Source organism: Aethalodelphis obliquidens, unplaced genomic scaffold (assembly GCF_003676395.1).
Source record: "Aethalodelphis obliquidens isolate GAN/ISIS:26980383/991018 unplaced genomic scaffold, ASM367639v1 scaffold37, whole genome shotgun sequence".
NCBI classification, from domain to species: domain Eukaryota; kingdom Metazoa; phylum Chordata; class Mammalia; order Artiodactyla; family Delphinidae; genus Aethalodelphis; species Aethalodelphis obliquidens.
Window position 1 is genome coordinate 11,613,137 of NW_020837981.1, and position 18,388 is coordinate 11,631,524.

General features: G+C 40.6%; 4 protein-coding genes across 16 annotated transcripts in view; 3 read left to right on the plus strand and 1 right to left on the minus strand.

Moving 5' to 3' along the window:
- CFAP70 (cilia and flagella associated protein 70) overlaps window positions 1–3,646 on the plus strand; it is an 88,292-nt gene extending 84,646 nt beyond the window's left edge. For 4 of the 5 annotated variants that reach the window (XM_027129905.1, XM_027129904.1, XM_027129906.1 and 1 more), the window contains 2 exons: window positions 1,933–1,980; window positions 3,326–3,621. In XM_027129905.1, the coding sequence (XP_026985706.1) occupies window positions 1,933–1,980; window positions 3,326–3,406 (129 nt within the window). In that variant the 3' untranslated portion in view covers window positions 3,407–3,621. Of the gene's footprint in view, window positions 1–1,932; window positions 1,981–3,325 lie in introns of all 5 variants that reach the window. The other variant, XM_027129903.1, reaches the window with a different exon arrangement.
- A 1,111-nt stretch (window positions 3,647–4,757) lies between these two features.
- Window positions 4,758–6,374, plus strand: MRPS16 (mitochondrial ribosomal protein S16). Its single transcript, XM_027129921.1, has 3 exons — window positions 4,758–4,949; window positions 5,384–5,644; window positions 6,132–6,374. The coding sequence occupies exons 1-3, from the start codon at window positions 4,937–4,939 to the stop codon at window positions 6,263–6,265; spliced, it is 408 nt and encodes a 135-aa protein (XP_026985722.1). The 5' UTR covers window positions 4,758–4,936; the 3' UTR covers window positions 6,266–6,374.
- A 130-nt stretch (window positions 6,375–6,504) lies between these two features.
- Window positions 6,505–18,388, plus strand: part of DNAJC9 (DnaJ heat shock protein family (Hsp40) member C9) — a 34,138-nt gene continuing 22,254 nt past the window's right edge. For 3 of the 5 annotated variants that reach the window (XM_027129917.1, XM_027129918.1, XM_027129919.1), the window contains exons 1-4: window positions 6,505–8,837; window positions 9,009–9,149; window positions 9,796–10,050; window positions 11,912–11,998. In XM_027129917.1, the coding sequence (XP_026985718.1) occupies window positions 8,658–8,837; window positions 9,009–9,149; window positions 9,796–10,050; window positions 11,912–11,998 (663 nt within the window). In that variant the 5' untranslated portion in view covers window positions 6,505–8,657. Of the gene's footprint in view, window positions 8,838–9,008; window positions 9,150–9,795; window positions 10,051–11,911; window positions 11,999–12,365; window positions 13,031–14,493; window positions 15,949–18,388 lie in introns of those variants that run through there. The other 2 variants (XM_027129916.1, XM_027129915.1) reach the window with 2 other exon arrangements.
- The window catches only part of FAM149B1 (family with sequence similarity 149 member B1), a 61,064-nt gene continuing 57,410 nt past the window's right edge, over window positions 14,735–18,388 (minus strand). For all 5 annotated transcript variants that reach the window (XM_027129911.1, XM_027129913.1, XM_027129910.1 and 2 more), the window contains 3 exons: window positions 18,106–18,231; window positions 16,235–16,313; window positions 14,735–15,134 (listed from right to left, as the gene is read on the minus strand). In XM_027129911.1, the coding sequence (XP_026985712.1) occupies window positions 15,061–15,134; window positions 16,235–16,313; window positions 18,106–18,231 (279 nt within the window). In that variant the 3' untranslated portion in view covers window positions 14,735–15,060. The remainder of the gene's footprint in view (window positions 15,135–16,234; window positions 16,314–18,105; window positions 18,232–18,388) is intronic.

Genomic DNA, 18,388 nt, shown 5'->3' on the forward strand with positions numbered 1-18,388 from the left:
AAAAAAAAAAAAAAAAAAAAAAAAAAAAAAAAATTAAACAGCCCACCAAAATGAGGAATAAATGGAGTGACTGTTCAATAAATAGTGGTGGAGTCATTGGCTATCCATATGAAAAAAAAAGTAGTCATTACTTCACCCCCCCCCCCCCCCCCCCCCCCACACACTATTCCAGCTGGTTTAAAGGTCTAAATCCTAAAACTTTAGACTCTTTAGAAGAAAATATGGAGGATACCTCTTTGCCCTTGGGTGTGCATGGTTTCCTTATGACTATAAAAGCACAAGACAAAGATAAAAATATCAATAAATTAACAACTTTTAAATTGGAAATTCATGTACAACAAAAGGCACTAAAATAAAGCTTAAGGACTTTATTATAAATACTTGCAGCATTTATAACTAATAAAGGATTAATATCCAGAATATATAAATATTTCCTACAATAAGAAAAAAACCCTACACACAATCTGATTGAAAAATGGTCACAGGATAGGAATATATAATTTGCTGAAGTGGAAATTGTAGAAGTCAATAAATATAAGAAAAGAAGTTCTGCTTCACTAGTAACCATGAAAATGCAATTTATAATTATGTGACAGAAATTCACACCCATAAGATTGGGAAAAATTAGTTTGATATTACCAACATTGATAAGGATTGTCCTAATTGCTAGTGGATGTTAAGTGGTACAACTACTTTGAAGTGCAATATGGCGTTATTTAGTCACATTCATATCTACAACTTAGCAATTTTATATATAGATACATTCCTAAGGAAAATAACAGAAAACATGAACAAGGATGTTTACTGCAGCATTTTACATAATAACAAAACAAAAAATTCTTTTTCAAAATTTTGCCTGTTCTGGATCCTTCCATCCTTTGGGTCTCTGCCTCCCTATGACAGAAGTGAAACAAAAGTAATAATGATAGGAAAGGAAGATGTACTGGAAAATGCCCCTGGAATTCAGTGAACTTCAGGTAGGAACACTTGAAAGTTTAAATATTTTAGGAAAGTCTTTACGGTAATGAAGTGTTTTGTGAACTAGTAAAAATTTACCATGGACTAGCACTAATCAGAGAATTGGACTTGATATTCTCTAAATTCCCTTCTAACCTGAACAGTCTGTGGTTCTCATATTTATGTATTTAAAATTTCTGAAGTGACTCAATACTGCAGCTAATTTGTTATGCACAAGCTTATGAAATATACTAGTGAAATCATATTATTCTCATTTAAGTCCTACATGATTACTTCATACAAGAAATAACTAGGAGAAGTAGTGTTCTCACCTCATATCCAGATCTTCATGGAAGTAATTGCAGTATCTGCTTTTTCTAATGCATACAGACAGGATAAATGGTAGTAGTTAAAAACCTGGACTCTGGAGCCAAGCTGCATTGTTTTAAAACCTGGCTCTTCCACTTATTAGCTTCATAACCCTGGCAAGTTATTTATCCTCTCTGTGCCCAGGTTTCTCTATCTGTAAACTGGGAACTATAGATACTAGTGGCATGTAAATATCAATAGTATATTGATACAATATAAATATAAATAATAGTGGTATGTATGAAAGTAAAGCACTTTAAAAATGTAAACAATTAAAAACAATGTAAACTACAAAGCAAGCACTATGTAAGTGTTAGCTGTTATTAACAGAATAGCTTCAATCCTGAGAGTAACAAATGACTCATGGTGCTTTCAGGAAAAAAAAAAAGAGAGGTCAAGTTGTCTTTAAGCTTTTTGAAATGAAGGAGGGATATATATATTATATATATATGAGCATCTGCTTTTCCCTACCATCTTTCATTTTCCTGCTTCCCCCTTTGAATTCAGAGGTTCTTAACTAAGAAGGTATAAATCCTCTGCTTATGTACTTTCCCTTCATAATATTTATGATATGTCCTCATCACCAGGCGGTGCTCTTTTTTTCAGGCTGGACGTCAACTGGAAGCTGAGCAGGCCTACAAGTACACGATGAAGGTATGATGCAGATACCTCTGCTGTTCATACTGTACTGAGGTTGGTAAACTGGAGGGAAGGTGCTGGCTTAATTCAGGACTTGACTTTACAGCATTTCATGATATGAATATTTTTCTAGAGGATTTTCTTACCATCTTTGGCCATTATCATGGGGCTGCTGGGTTTGGAATAAAAACCCACATATTACCATGTGGGATCTTTTGTTAACCTCCCTGGGCCTCATTTTCCTCACATATAAAATGAAGGTGTTGCTCTAGTCCAGGGGTCAGCAAACTTTTTCTGTAAAGGGCAAAACAGGAAATATTTTAGGCTTTGTGGGCTACATGGTTTCTATTGTAACTACTACTCTTCCCTTGTAGTGCAAAAACAGCTATAGACAATACACCAACTAATGAGCATGGCTGCATTTCAAATAAAATTTTACTTACAAAATAGGCAGCAGGCTGGATTTGGCTCATGAGCAATTGCTTGCCAACCCCTGGTCTAGTCTATCAGTTATGATTGCAAGTAATTTGACTTGGAAGACAGTGGCTTAAACAAATTAGGAGTTTTATTTTTCTCATCTAATGAAAAGTCCAGAATTGGTACCACAGTGTCATCAGAGACCCAACCTCTTTCTTTCTGCTTCACCAATCATAACATGCAGTTTCCATCCCTCATAGTTGCAAGACAGCCATTGTAGGTCCAGCTATCATATCCATGTTTCAGGCACAATAAAGAACAAGGCAGGGAAAGGACAAAGGGACCATGCTAGCTATTTCACCTCCCTTTAAAGAGATATGACTTTACCTTACATTTCATTGGCAACAACTGAAATTACCCCTAGCTGCAAGGGAAGCAAGAAATGTGGCTTTTTAGTTGGTTACATTGCTGCCCTGGAAAGAAATGATTTTGTTAGTAAAAGAAGGGAGAGAGTGGGTTTTCAGTAGGCGACTAGATGTGTCTACTACACATCTAGATTTTAAAATTAAAGTCTAATGTCTTTGATTCCTGTGTCTTTCATTCCTTTCTCTCACTTGCCAAATAGGAACATTATTCATTAGTTAAGATATATTGGGTGATAAGGTAAACAGTTTTAAAAATAAACTTTAAGTTATTTTACAAAAACATACACAAATTGTGAGTGTTCATACCACGTGATGAATTTTCATAAAGTGAACACATCCATGTAACCAGCACGATGTTTTGAGGTCTTTTTAATGGAGTTATTGTGAAATAGAGAATACAGGAAGAGTCAATTCCATCCTGAGGAACTATGTTCTTTAGCTGTGGTTCCGCAAAAGTGGGGTCTCCACATAGTTATATCAGGTATGACATGTGTTCTTCCCTTCCTCCTCTCATGCAGCTGAAATTGAAAGATGAGAGTCTGCTTGCAGAGATCCACATGGTACAGGAGACAGTTGGCTTTGGAAATCCATCTTTCTGACATCCTTCCACCTGAAGAATTTTCTGTATGGGACACTGAGCTCCTTTCCTTCCCAGAGAAATTATACCCTGGATGTTTCACCATATGAGGGCTTGGGATAAAGAAAAAAGGATCTTCAGCACAAACTGAAACCCATTCACTTATTTCCATTGGCTATCTTACTGGATGTCTATGTTACTGGATGTTTTAGTGGTTGACAGTAAACTGGATGGCAATAAAAAAATCTAAATAAGAGATTCAGAATTCATCAGTTAAGGTATACTGAGGTATATATAAGAATATAACTGTGTGTGTGTGTGTGTGTGTGTGTGTGTGTGTGTATAAGTAAGGTATAGTAGCTTCATTATTAGGGTTTCTGGTGAAAGCTTATCAGGATCACTCCTGAAAGAGGTCAACTGCTAAGGTCGTTGGCCAGGTTCACTTACTGGAACTTGGGAATTAAGGCATCATTTCTAAGGTGGGCGGAAAGGAAGAATGCTGTGCTGGGTCACTGCATTAGAGCAAAGAGCATATGAGTTGGCCAGATCCTTTGGATCCAACAGTGAACAGAGAAGCTTAATAGACTGGTCTTTGCTGAAGGTATCTTCATGGATCTAAATCACAAGGGCTCCATGAAGAGTCCATTACCCTATAACAGATGCAAAACTCCTCACAACGGAGGCCATTTATTCTAGGGCTAGAGATGACAAAGGAACCATACCTCACCCCTGTCCTCCGGATCAGTTTACAGCAAAACCAGAAATAAAGGCTCCCCTCCTTCATTTTTTAAAGGAGGCGGTTGAGATAATAGGAGGGAGGTAGAGCAGGAGGGAAGGTGAGAGGCATATTAGTAAACACAGAACGGTAAAATCAACTCTACATTCATTTATAGTCCTTCTACTCTCAGTCCTAACACTACCTCCTTTATGAAGTCTTCCTGAGGCACAAAGGAATTATCAGGTTCACCTTCTCTTCCGCTCACTCCAGGACTGTGTACTGACCACCCCTAGTTACTCTGGTGTAACCTCACCATCTCCCCTACCAGACTGTCAAGCTTCCTGGGGGCAAGGACAGCGCATCTTTGCGTTCTCGGCAGCTCGCCTTGGCCCTAACTGGTGCTCGGAAAGTTTGCTGGAAGGATGGATTTGTGGAGCACTTTAGCACTTCTTAGCCGCTCCCAGGACTCCCTCTGGCAGGAACCCAAAGGCCAGTGAGGGCCGGGAGACCCCACAGGGCTCTTCTCGCACTTATCCGGCCCCAAACTGTAGCTCCCCTCCTTTGCGGCAGTTGAGGCACGTTAGGTTCCACTGTGTTGCGTTACGGGAAGTGTAGGGGCGAAAAGCGGAAGAGGCGGGGCGAGTGGGCCGTTCGCTTCCGGCACCGAGGCGCCCGGCCTGGGGTCGCGGAGCTTGGAGGCCGGCCGTTCCTCAACGCTGACCTTTCCCGGCTGTCCTCCGCGCCACCGAGGCGGTAGAGCGGATCAGCGCGGGAGGCGAGAAGCTCCGAGGCGTCGCAGCTGGTGCACAGGCCCCGGCGCCTGCCGGCTGCGCTATGGTCCAGCTCAGTGAGTGATGGGGGCCCCGGGAGACCTTAAAGGCGGTCGCCGGGGGTAGGGGGCGTGCGGGACTGGGTGGAGCGGCGCTCTCGTAGACGAGCTAGAGGCAACCAGTACCTGAAACTGCACACTTTTGACCCTCTCCTCAGTGGTTTTCTTGTTTTGTTTTTAAGTTTTCGCGGAAACCCTATGAGATAAACGGCATCAATTTTATAAATGAGGCAGCTGGACTCCGACATGGTCCAGAGCCAGTGTTGAGTGCGTTGGGGGATGGCTGGAGTGCATAAGAGGAGTTTCACAAAGAAACGGTATCTAAGTCAGATTGACAAGAATTGGTTGGAAGTAAGGACCTTTCAGTGGAGGAAGGGGACTCATTTCATCTATCTCATTTTGTCGGTTTTGTGCCCTCGATTCTTGTGTCTTAACCACTTATTTGTCTACAGATACTCTGCTCTGCAAGGCCTACCATGGAGGCCACTTAACTATCCGCCTTACCCTGGGTGGCTGTACCAACCGGCCTTTCTACCGCATCGTGGCTGCTCACAACAAGTGCCCCAGGGATGGCCGTTTCGTGGAGCAGCTGGGCTCCTATGATCCACTGCCCAACAGTCATGGAGAGAAAATCGTTGCTCTCAACCTGGACCGGATCCGGCATTGGATTGGCTGTGGAGCCCACCTCTCTAAGCCTGTGGAAAAGCTTCTCGGTAACTCAGCTCTAGCCTTACCTCTCTGAGGGGATTTTAAATTGAAATCAGCTCCAAGATGATGGGAATTAAGAACGATTTTCATTATCTCCAGGCTAATCAGGACTGGAGTGAGAACTGAAATTGATCTGATTGCCATTTTGAATCTGGAGATTCCTTTTGTAGACTCCTTTATGAGACTTTCTGGATGACTGAGATTTTATGCTAAAAAATGGGAACGGTGTGTCTTGAATGGCTATCTGTCAGTTCTTTTTTGTTTCCAAGTAAGGAAAATAGTGTTAGGAAGTAGACAACATCCACTGTGACCTTGCAGTAAACGGAAGGAAGTGAGTTGGGGGAAGAGGTAAAACATTTTGTTGAGTGAGGAACTTGATTTGAATCTATGTTCTAGATCAGGTCTCTGTTAGACCTCAGTTCAGTGATGCTGAGTTCCCAGGGAAACATTAGCTTGTATTGTTATAATGAATGAAAATACTGTTACTTTTAGGTCTTTCTGGCTTTTTCCCTCTGCATCCGATGGTGATCACAAATGCTGAGAGGCTGCGACGGAAACGGGCACGAGAAGTCCTCTTAGCGGCTCAGAAAACAGATACAGAGGCTACAGAAACAAAAGCAAACTGACTTCAGTGATCATAGCACTGGGAACAAGGTCGAAGTCCTCTTAAAATATTTGTGCAGGTCTCTTAGTTTTATTATATTTAGAGGTCAATAAATGGAATTTTTTAAGTCATCCATGGTATTCTGGCCTGACCTGAACAGGGCCCAGGGAGAGGTTTGTTCTTGACTGACATAAAGCTGGGTATAGGTACTAATTAGCTTTTTCAGCCTTCATCTGGGGAAAGACAGTGGCTGTGGGGTGGATTGGACTCTGGGTCTCTTGGACAACTTTACAGCCTGCTACCTTCCAGGACTTCCCTGTGTTTCAAAGTCCCCAACCAGCATGTCTGTGTCCTATCCAACTAATTCCTACTTTAGTCATTTATGGTCATCCCACCAGCTCAGGAACACAGTTACTTCACTTACTGTTTTTGTAATTGCAGATTTACATTGTCTTGTAAATGCAAAATTTCAGATTTACAAAGGTAGGTTTGTTATGAGCTTTTAGGCTCTAACAACCTGCTTTTTAGGAATAACTGGAAGAAAGATAATATTGTAAAGTACCCACATACATTTTAGGCCTTTTCCGTGCAAGGTTATTTGTGAGAATTATAAGATATCTTGAAATTAAGTAGGATTATCTCGTTTATAGGAGTGGAAGCTGAAGTTCAGCAGTAGAAACTTGCCCAAGGCCACATAGTTTTAATATTGGGCAGAGCTAAGAGTCAGACCCCAATGTTCCTACCTGGAGAGCCCTTTCCAACATGTCGTATTGTCTGTAGCCGGGGAAATGAGCTAAGATGAGGGGCTTTACAAAAATCCATTTAAAGAGTCAGTGACAGAATCAGGTTTAGGTATCATGATTTTGTAATACAGATGACTGGTTGTGTCCCCCAAAACCCAAATAGCACATACTCTGTTCCACCAGAAGTGCAGCAGGATTAGATGGTTTTAGTGCACATTGGATAATACAGATTTCATAATCTGACATAAAACTAAAACATAGGAGATTTATAGAGGAGATTCTATAGCCCTATCAATGTACCAAACTATTTTATTCTCTGGGTTTTATATTCTGAGAACAGTTACCAGCCATCTCAAAATCTGAGGTCATCAAGGCTCTCCCAGGGTTGTCACTGGTTGGCTTCCACTTACTTTGGGGCGACTTTAAAGGCACAGCAGGCAGAGAGCAACTGACTTTACCTGGGTTTGATCTTGGAACTAGGAAAGAGAAATGTTTTGAAAACCATTTCAAAGTTTAAAAGATAATAATCTACCCTGGAGAGTTTGAGGTCTTTGGAGAAGCTTTAATTGGTAGAGCAGAGGAGAATGTAATTCTGGAAAGTATTGTCCAGTGAGGGGAACTGATGTGAAATGGGTATTTTGAGCCACTGAGTTTCTTCCAGCTCACGTATTCACTTTGTGCCCTGGTCTATCTTTTGTCTAAGATCTATATACGCAAACTTCCTATGTGAGCTCATCCTCTCCCTGATTTCCAAAGTTTTCTCTAGCCCTAGCCTTGCTTTGGATTTCCAGGCCCAGATTTTTCACCAAGTCTTGAATGATTGCATCAGCCTGTCTTGCTACCCACTCAAGTCCAGCATGCTCAAACCCAGGACTGCACTTGAGAAAGCTTTTGCTTCCAAAGTTTAGGTTTTAATAAGATGAGCATTTGGACCATGTTATCTCCAGCAAAGTGGAAGGTGATTTAGGAGCTGGAAGGTGAATGGCAATGATTCTGTAATAAATGTCAAATCTAGAAGTTCTATCAGACAAAGAATTTTTAAAAGACCAGTATTTTGTCTTTTTGTTTAATGTAGGGTTTTTAAATTGCAGGGCTCAAGGGAAAGTCCCTACCCAGCGGTCCCAACCTGTAGGTTGCAAAATTATTTGGGCCTCAGAGCTCTATGTACTCTTGTCAGATCATCTTTGGAAAAGAACAAATCTGTTTAATCTTCAGGTTAAATTTAAACCATGTGAAATTGCCAAATGCCGTTGATACCCTGTAAAAGCAAAAAGAAAACAGTGCATAGGTTCAGCCTAATATAAACGTTCCTTATATTGTTGCATAAACTGAGCTAGGACGTTGGGGAAAAGGTAGATGCGAGATTTCCAGAGCATCGGGAGGAGGGCCGCGGAGGAGAGGGCGTGGTGGAAGGAGGTCCTGGCGCTAGAGGAAACCAGGGACGCCGGCTCCACTCTCCGCCTCAATTCTGGCCGACGCAAGCTTGGCCACACCCCCCTTTGCAACCGCCGTAAAGTGTGGTGTCGTGGCCCCGCCCATTTCGGCGCCTCTTGTGGCGCCGGCGCCCTGGGCTTTTTGCGCGGGAAAAGGGTGTCGCCCACGTCTGCTTAGCGTCACTGGAGTCAGGCTTATTTCGCTGAGGTCGCCGCCGGCTCCGCGCCGCTGCCGGCCATGGGGCTTCTGGAGCTGTGCGAGGAAGTGTTCGGCACCGCCGACCTTTACCAAGTGTTGGGCGTGCGGCGCGAGGCCTCAGACGGCGAGGTCCGACGCGGCTATCACAAGGTGTCCCTCCAGGTGCACCCGGACCGGGTGGGCGAGGGCGACAAGGAGGACGCCACCCGCCGCTTCCAGGTGCGCTAGACCCCGGTCCGCCGGTTGCCGGGCTTTTCTCCGTCTTCTGGCCGCCCGACCCCGCCCAGGTGGAGTGAGCCGAACCCGGCCTGGCGTTTTCTAATCTTTATTTCTCGCGGCGCGGTTTCAGTGAGAGGCGCAGGGTTGATTTTTGGATGCTCTTTCCCGCAGATCCTTGGGAAGGTCTATTCCGTTCTGAGTGACAAAGATCAGAGAGCAGTGTACGATGAGCAGGGAACAGTGGACGAGGATTCTGTTGTGCTCAGCCAAGATCGGGACTGGGAGGCCTATTGGAGATTACTGTTTAAAAAGGTAAAGAACTCTGGAGATTTCCTTGTGACTGTTTTCATCATTCATTCAACAAACGTTTATTGAATGCCTCTAAGGCCTTGCATTTTGTGTTGTGTAAGAATGAGGAATTTTATTTGGCCTCGAAATATCAATAAACACACACATACACACCGGCGTTCCTCAGGAGATACCTATCTACTTATCGATCTTTGAAGAAGGGAAGACATATCTCACTGTTAGTTTGAACCGTGTGTGTGTATCCATAACACATGCACCTACATACACACACACACACACACACACACACTCTTACTGAAATGGGTCTTTAATTTTCCGTTGATGTAAAGTGCTTGTAGTGAAATGGGGGCATTTGATTTTTTACAAGATGTGCTTTATTTTACATATTCCGATGTAAGTCCTGAAACTTTTCCTAGCTTGGAAACTTCACTTAAATTTTCCTGGTCTGTAGCTTAGCAGTTGTAAAGGTTGGATTAGGGAGAACTCTGGAAAATCTTTGTCATAGAAACTTTGGTTCCTTGCAACAATTTCAACTCAAGTAACTGAGTTGAGGAGAAACATTTCAACACCTAAATATACTTTTTACTAGTATTTCTTTTATTTAAAATAAAATTCTCAGAGTTAAAGCATATGCCTCTCATTTGTTCAGATATCTCTAGAAGACATTCAAGCTTTTGAGAAGACATACAAAGGTTCAGAAGAAGAGCTGGCTGATATTAAACAGGCCTATCTGGACTTCAAGGGTGACATGGATCAGATCATGGAGTCTGTGCTGTGTGTGCAGTACACAGAGGAACCCAGGATAAGGAACATTATTCAACAAGCCATTGATGCCAGAGAGGTCCCATCCTATAATGCCTTTGTCAAAGAAGCAAAGCAAAAGATGAATGCAAGGAAAAGGAGGGTAAGATTTTGAATGCTGTTTATATCTTGACTGCTTCCAAAAAGAATTTGAGGATATTTACAATAATGAAAATATATACAAGACTGCTGAAATAAAGACTAGGTTTAACTTGATTTGTAGTTTTCATCTAATAAAATGAGCAGATCAGGTCATTAAGAGAAACTTTTTTTCTACTGTGTTGTGCTCAAGAGGATTTTACTGCATGGATTATTTAGATAATATCATTTTAAAGTACCACTGAAATATTCTTCATATGGGCCAATTCTTGTAACCTTGCTGAGGCATTCCTGAGGAGATAAAATAATGGAGTCCAGATACACAGGCTAGACAGTGATTCTCACTTGGTTAAGGCGTGGCGGGGAGGGTGACAGAGGCTGTCCCTTTAAAACTGTGTCTTGTTAATTCAGATTCCTTTGTTCTTGCCAGATTGATTCTTGAGTTGGACCCAGAATATACATTTTTTTAAACAAACAATTTAGTTTATTTTGATAACAGTGTCTTTCCAAACACACTCTGAGGTACACTTTTGTGGAGTATCAAGGACTGTGGCTTGTGTGTCCTTTATACCCATATTAAACTGTGGAGTTGGTGAGGGTAAGGATGATGGCAGGGGAAAGGAGCTTAAGGATATCTGGGGTTCAGGGAGGGAGTGGATCCAAGGTAACAAACATCTGTGCCTCTGGTCTTTTGGTATTAAAAGGCACCATTGCCTCAACCTGGCTTTCATAATGGGAGCTCCACGGAGAGCAAACAGTGTAAGACTGTAGCTCTTTGGTGGGTACTTTACTTTGTATGGCTGAAATGGGGGTGGAGGTAGGTCTGCAGCTTTTAGGTAAAGAGACAGGAGAAACCTGACACCTGTGCTGAGTTGAGAGAAGTGGAATGTGTATCAAGATCATCATTTTGGCTCATAGGCTACATCTGTCTAGATTCAAGCTGACAGTTTATCTTAAGTTGGTAATCATTTTTTAGGTGAAACTGAGCACAGCTGTATTCAGTAATAGGCTATTAGCTTGAGAAACTTCCCTAGAGTTTGGGGGAGCGGGGCGGGAGGCTGGAATACTTTTGAGTGAGACTCCCACAAACTTGGAGAGGGGAATACAGTATTAAAAGAAATAAATTGAATACAGGGACTGAAAGTAGACAATGGAAACTGTGTCTCTTTATTGGAATAACAGGGTCCTAATGTATCATAACTCTCAGTATTAATAGTATTCATTGCTACTTAGAAAATTCACTGGGGGTTGGGGCCTCTTATAGTCTTACTTGTTGCCCTGAAGGAAAGAATGAACTTATTAACCTTTCCCAAGGTATTCTTGTGGTATTTTGGAATCAGTGCCCTAGTAACATTTGGCAAGAGGAGGTGGCTTTGAAATCCGGTAAAGAAAGGTTAAAACTGAATTTGTTAGAGTTTATCCTAACTACTCAGGGGAAATTTTAAACCAGGGTTGCTCTCAAGGCTGCCCCAAGTCACATGTAGTAAATTGGGTTTCCAGAGGAGGAATCTGAGGTGCCTATATCCTGGCAGAATTTTGAGGGCATCCTTGGCTAAGTGACCTTTCTTAGCTCTTCTAGCATTTTGGTTTCCTTCCTGTCACCATGTGGTTTATGAAACCAAATTACCTGCTTACCCCTAGCAAATACAAATGGGGAGCAGTCAGAAATGCTTATTGGAATCAGAGGATCTACTGCTTGATGTCAGCAATGCTGCCTTTTAGTGAGTGTCATATTTATGCAATTTTATCCTTTTAATTTATATAATCTTCAAATTGAAGGAGTCTTAAATTTGCTTTGGGGAAATAGGGTGTATTTTTAGTATTTGCTAGATTGCCATAGCGTCTCACATGAGTTTCTGTTTTAGGCTCAGGAAGAGGCTAAAGAAGCAGAAATGAGCAGGAAGGAGTTGGGGCTTGATGAAGGAGTGGATAACTTGAAAGCACTCATTCAGGTAAACCTGGCAGGTTGTCTGTGAAGGTTGCCACCACTTCTTTCATGTTCTGATTCTTACTGCTAATATTTTCTTTGGAGTGTATGTACAGTATTGTGGGCATTTTGTTTTCTTCTTTTAAGACATTCAGGTACCATACAGTCATCCTTTTAAATTGTACAGTTCAATGGTTTTTAGTATATTTATTAGGTTTTACAATCATCAGCAGTAATTCCAGAACATTTTCATCACCCTAAACAGAAACCCCTTATCCATTAGCAGTCACTCCCCATTCTCCCTTTCCACCAGCCCCTGGAAGCTGCTAAGTACTTTTATCTCTGTGGACAGTCTTGTGTTTTGAAAGCTTGTGTTTTAACTTCTCAAACAGAGCAGACAAAAGGATCGGCAAAAGGAAATGGACAGTTTTCTGGCTCAGATGGAAGCAAAGTACTGCAAACCTTCCAAACGAGGGGGGAAAAAAACAACTCTCAAGAAAGAAAAGAAATAATGGAATTTTCTCTTCAAAACTCCTTAGGTGTTAATTGATGCCATCGTAGGCAAGGTGCCGTCAAGATTTGAAGACAAAAGTTAACCCTTGAGAAAAGTTATCTTTCAAGCCTAAATGATTCAGATCAACTACATAAACCAAACAGAATCTCTCAACCTGATGTTAGTATATCCTGGAAACACCATGACATTCTGTGAGGTCCTCCTATGAAGGAATTTGGTGGTGATCATTGAGGGAGCGGAAGGGTATATGCTTCCTGACAGCACTCTTCTATGGGTCTTCTGTACAAGGAACTGTACCTATAATGCAGATCTATCCCTACCACATTTAGCAGTTGTCATTTTGCCACACAGGAGTGAGCTGCAGGGTATTTAGTGGTGTGTGTTTATTAGAACAGGTACTTTACCTAGCCTTCAACACACTTGCTGGACATCTGTCTTCCAAATACTTGCCAATTTACTTTCAGTCTTTTTTTTTTTTTTTTTTTTTTTGTGGTATGCGGGCCTCTCACTGTTGTGGCCTTTCCCGTTGCAGAGCACAGGCTCCGGACGCGCAGGCTCAGCGGCCATGGCTCACGGGCCTAGCTGCTCCGCGGCATGTGGTATCTTCCCGGACCGGGGCATGAACCCATGTCCCCTGCATCGGCAGGCAGACTCTCAACCACTGCGCCACCAGGGAAACCCCTGCTTTCTTAATGTTCTTGCATAGACCCTCTCCTTTTTGTTTTACAACTAAGTTTTGCACTCTTTGCTTGAGGTTTATAGGAGAAACAGGTGTTCAGATAACTTCAAGCATCTTACATGATTAAATAAACAAGTAAAAAAATGACTGTTAAGTTCCAGGAGCTTTTTAAATGATCCCAGTGTGATCATTTAAAAGATGATCTAGAAACGATATGAATGGTGCTTAGGATAAAGAAGAGAGAAGAAAAGTAGTCGTAGTCAGCATTGTAGCAGATAGCCTGGTTTAAGTTGCCTCAAGAGATGTTGTAGTCCTGCCTGTAACTGCTGAATGTCCTTAAGTCACTGAGCTTGTCTGAACTTCTTTCCTCTATAAAAGAGTAAGGGAGCTGGGCTAAATGACTTGTTAGAGGCTCCTTCTGACTCTTAACTTTAACCTTGAAAGGCAAGCCGTCTTGATCCAGTGGCTTGTTATTATGTACTCCTGGTATTGATTTGTGAGAATGGTACAGAGATTTTCACTTATATTTAGTTGAATTGGTATGAACTCATTAGAATATATGGAAATTTTTTAGGGACTGTTCAACTTAAAATCTCTGATTTGTAAGCTAATATATTCAATACCATATACATAAAACAAGCCTTCTGTTACTGAGATTTATGTATCATGATTTATCTGGGGTAAGCCCATGACACGTTTTCAGTTTGTGATTATAAACAGGTTAAAAAATACTCTTTAATTGCATCAAAAATACAATTTTAATGCAGGTTGTTTGAAGCATCCGTCTTCATGTGATAGCATTAGATAAGTGCGAAATAATAAAATTACCCCAATTGAATTGATCAACTCTGAAGATTAACAGTAAGATCTAAAACCAGTATGATCATCAAAATTAAAATTCAGTGAAATTTAAATAAAATAAATGTAAGCCATAGTTAAAACCATTGTTAATGAGTGCACTCAGGAAAGGTCCATGTGAAAATTGGAAGAATGTCCAAGTTCTCTTCCTTTGCTCTTAGGATATGTTTATACTGGACTAATTTGCAGGGTTTCTGAAATTTTAAGAAGTTGTGTCTTGCTGGCTCACTAATAGAAATATTCTATAAATTTTTAAATTGCCTTTCTTAGATCTGCAGGAGAAAATCGGCAAGGTGAGTTTAATATTTGGAAATAAATACGACCACTAAAGTACTTTAAGAAGAAAAGAAGCATAACCTGATATCAAGCAGGTGTTGTGTGAGGTTGAGTCGTCCTATGTGAAAAAAAAATCCATTATGGTTTATTACATAGGTTACTTTACACCAGTGCTCAACATTTATGTCTTTAGTTACTCACCCCTTCCATATCTGTCTGCCTATGGAATTGGACATCTAAAGAGAAAACTTTAGGAACGACTCACCTGTTTGATGAGTAGCTCAGATTTTTGACAGCACTATCTCCTAAAAATGACGTAAAAGTGAGTACACCTGTCCAAAAATTAACACAAGCAGAAGTATTCCGAAGCCAGTGATAATGTTATCAAACAATTTCCTACTTTTTGTGTATGTATAGTCTGATAGAATCCTGTAATAATTGAACTGATCATTGTTAACAGACAATATGAACAGTGATTTGGAGGATATTACTCTTTTGTTACATCTTTGGGTACAAATTTTACTGTCCAGTGAAATGGTTAACTTATGCTGAAAGAAGACAGTAACTGGAGATAGAAGCAGTACCCATGTAATCTTTGGCTGATACTGTTCTCAGTCTGTTGTACCAAAATAACTCTTCATGAAGATAGTTTCAAGTTGTCTCCTGTTTACAAGCTCTGCATCACGAGATGACTGAACACTGATTTGTGAAATCTTCCCACATGTTCCCTGCAGCATGAGGCAGGTTCTTCTCACTTGCCCTATGGTCCCTGCCTGGTTCTAGTGATAGGTCCACCTCTGTTTTGAGATTTTGTAGATCCATGTAACTGAGGACCTGTCAGACAAAGATGACATCATAGAGTAACATTAGTAGACATTCTAGATTTGATTGTCTCAAGTTCATGTATGGGCTTTTTTGCTCCAGTTATCAGTTAGACTTTAAATTTGGAGCCTGTGACTAAATAGTAAAGTATATATTTACCAAGGCAATAAAAATCATGTTTGTGTATTTTATAATGTAAAAATAAAGAAACAAAATCTATATTTAGATATGAAAGCAGTAACCTAATTTTAGAAAATAGCCACTAATTTAAAAGGACTTACCTAAATATTATACTAGTTATACTTGACCGGCAGCATGGCCAAATGTAATAACTAGCTCAGAGGCAGCAGTGCTTCTCTGAGAACTGATCCAAGAACCGAATCCACTGAAAGCATTCAAAGACTACCAAATGATGCTACTAGGAACTGAACTAAAAGAATTCACTTGGATTACAGAGAAGGTTTGAGGCAGATTACTTTTTAATGTACTTGCTGATTAATCTGATTATTAACAGGAAACATTTCAACTGCCCAATAGTTCTAAATTTCACCTATAACATAAGGAGAAAATGACCCTGATGGTGAGACCATTATAGGAAGAATTAAGACATCCTTAAATTTTCTCTCATCACTCACATGAAAATAGAAACTATAGAATATAACTTAGAAGACAAAAAAGTTAATGGGATAGAATCAGACTCCTTGTGTCTTGACATTGTGAATTTCTTTTCTTACCTTGGCCTAGCAGCTTAACTGACCAGATCAGTTTAATCCATAGCAATATGGGGTTTGCCAAGTAATAAAATCCATGCAGTGTTTGAATGTTACGAAAATGACTTATTTGGCTTAAATTTTTTAGATTAAAAAAAAAAGTAGTTTGCCGGAATGGCAAGAGGTTAATTTTTATATGAGAAAACAAATCTGGAACTTTCTGGCTTTGAGCAGTGGAGTTCTGTAATTTTTTTATTATATCCCATATTCCAAAATGAATTTGAGGTAATTTACAAAGATGTAGGAAAACAAAATGTAATAAAATCTGGAGGAAGGAAAAATAAACATGGAAAACAGCAGGGTCTTAACCACATAGTAGTAAAATAAAAGCCATGGCCCGACCTGTTCCTGCAGATCCCCTACCAGGTCGGGCCTGATGAGGATGCTCAGTAGCACATGAACGACGATACTGTGTGTCCGGCTGAAAAAGAGAGAAGATGAGACACTTCTTACGATGTGACTTCTCCCAGAGGATAATGTGTTACTTGGTAGGAGGGAAAACCTTGAAGTTGGACAGCAATGTAATCGACATCATCTGACATTCTGAGGGACAAGTTGGCTAAGTGTACTCTTACGTTCCAAGTAAGAAAAATCCCAAGCCAGAAGCCCACAGAGCCATTGTTAACTTGTAAAAATTTCAAGTTCTACAACTTTATTAATATGTCTTTAAGAAAATCTTAGCATTTATAAATAATCCGTATGGTTTAATATTTCTAAATACTTAAAATTGGCTGTGAAGGGAATTTTTATCTGATTTCCATTGCCTGCTGACTGTTTAAAACAACAGAACCAGAACCTTTTCAGCAACATTGAAACACCCATGACTACTTCCATGCTTGAAATGTGACTCTCAATATGGAACTCAAACATTTCAAAATTATCTCAAGGGATTTAAAGATTTTAAGATACAACTAAAATACCTAAATGCAGATATTAAAAAAAGCTATCAATACCATCCCACTGGTACTTCTAGAATAAAAACGTCCCTCTCAGTTTCCTGTCAGCACTGGTATTAAGAGATTTGAGATTTTTTTTTTTCTTTCCTGATGAAGCCCCATGTTTTCTATCAGGGATCAGCAAACTTTTTTTTGTGTAGAGGGCAAGATAGTAAACGTTTTATGTTTTGTGGTACATACTGTCAGTGGAACTCCTCAGTTCTGCTGTTACAGTAGGAAAGCAGCCACAGACAGTGAATGAGCGTGGTGGCTCTGCTCTAAGAAAACTTTATTTACAAAAACAGGCAGTAAGCCGAACAGCCCAGGAACTAGGACAGAGGAAAGAAAAGATTCTTCCCTAGGACCTGCAGAGGGAACATGGCTCTGCTGACACCTTGATTTTGGACTTAATAGGCTCTGGAATTGAGAGAATAAATTTCTATTGTTTTAAGCCACCCAGTTTGTGGTAATTTGTTATAGCAGCCCTAGGAAACTAGTACAATGTCCCATTCATTTACTACTCTCACCACTCTTCTAATGGAGGAAGAATCGTACAGTGCTTTAGGCTGATACAGTTTTAAGGGTTATGAGTTGAGATAAGTGTGTTGCAAATACCACTGTCTTGAAAACTGGTATAGGATGTGGGTTCCTGGTGCCTGGTTCCTGGGCCATAAGTGTAGCCCCAGTCACTTCCTAGGCTCTCCAAGCCCTCTTGCACAAAGCAAACGAGGTGGGGCTGAGCTCCTGGCTTACAATTTTGGGCAAGGTCAGTGCATGATCTCCAGTCTCCCAATCAGGTTTTTTTCTATTGTTTAAAAGTAAAAGGGCTAGTAAATGTACATTAAGTGGTAAGGCATTGTCAGCATTTCAAACACCAATTAACTAAGAACCCCCAAAAGTCTTAACTCGCACATCCACCAGTCCACATACATAATCTGATACCATTTTTTGTGTAATTCCCTAAGAGCAGTGTTAGAGAATGAAGTTAATGCTAATCTGATACACACTGGGGTTTAACATTTTGCTTATTCTCAGAAATAGCTAAACTTTAAATTGCTTAGAATTTGCAATTTATGTATAAGTTAAAAGAATGAGTGACAGAGACCAGTTAGAGTTTCAACAAAATATACTTAAAACTTAAAAATATTATTTTTATTAGAACCTCATCTTTTATTCTTAGAGTTTGATTAAGCCACCATGTAAAGCCTTAAGTCTGCCAAACTATTTTTTTCCCCTTTCCTCAACTATCAAGACCATAGAGGAAGTATGTCACTCTACCAGAAATGACTGAGTTGTATTGGGCCTGGAGAAAAAGTCTGGTAAAAGGAGCCTCTCGTGGGGCTGCTGATGGTTAGGCTCATCCACCGCTGCACTTCGAGCTCGACTGGAATCGCCATGGGTTTTCTGCAGAAGAGATAAAAATTACAGAAACAGTTAATTCGTAGTGGAGCTGTGCATGTCCTTTATCAACCCTAACAGGTATGGTCACTGCAGGCCAAGCAGCTCCAATGCCATCGTTATGAATCAGAATTCAGTGTGTACTTTTGACAAAATATAGTGT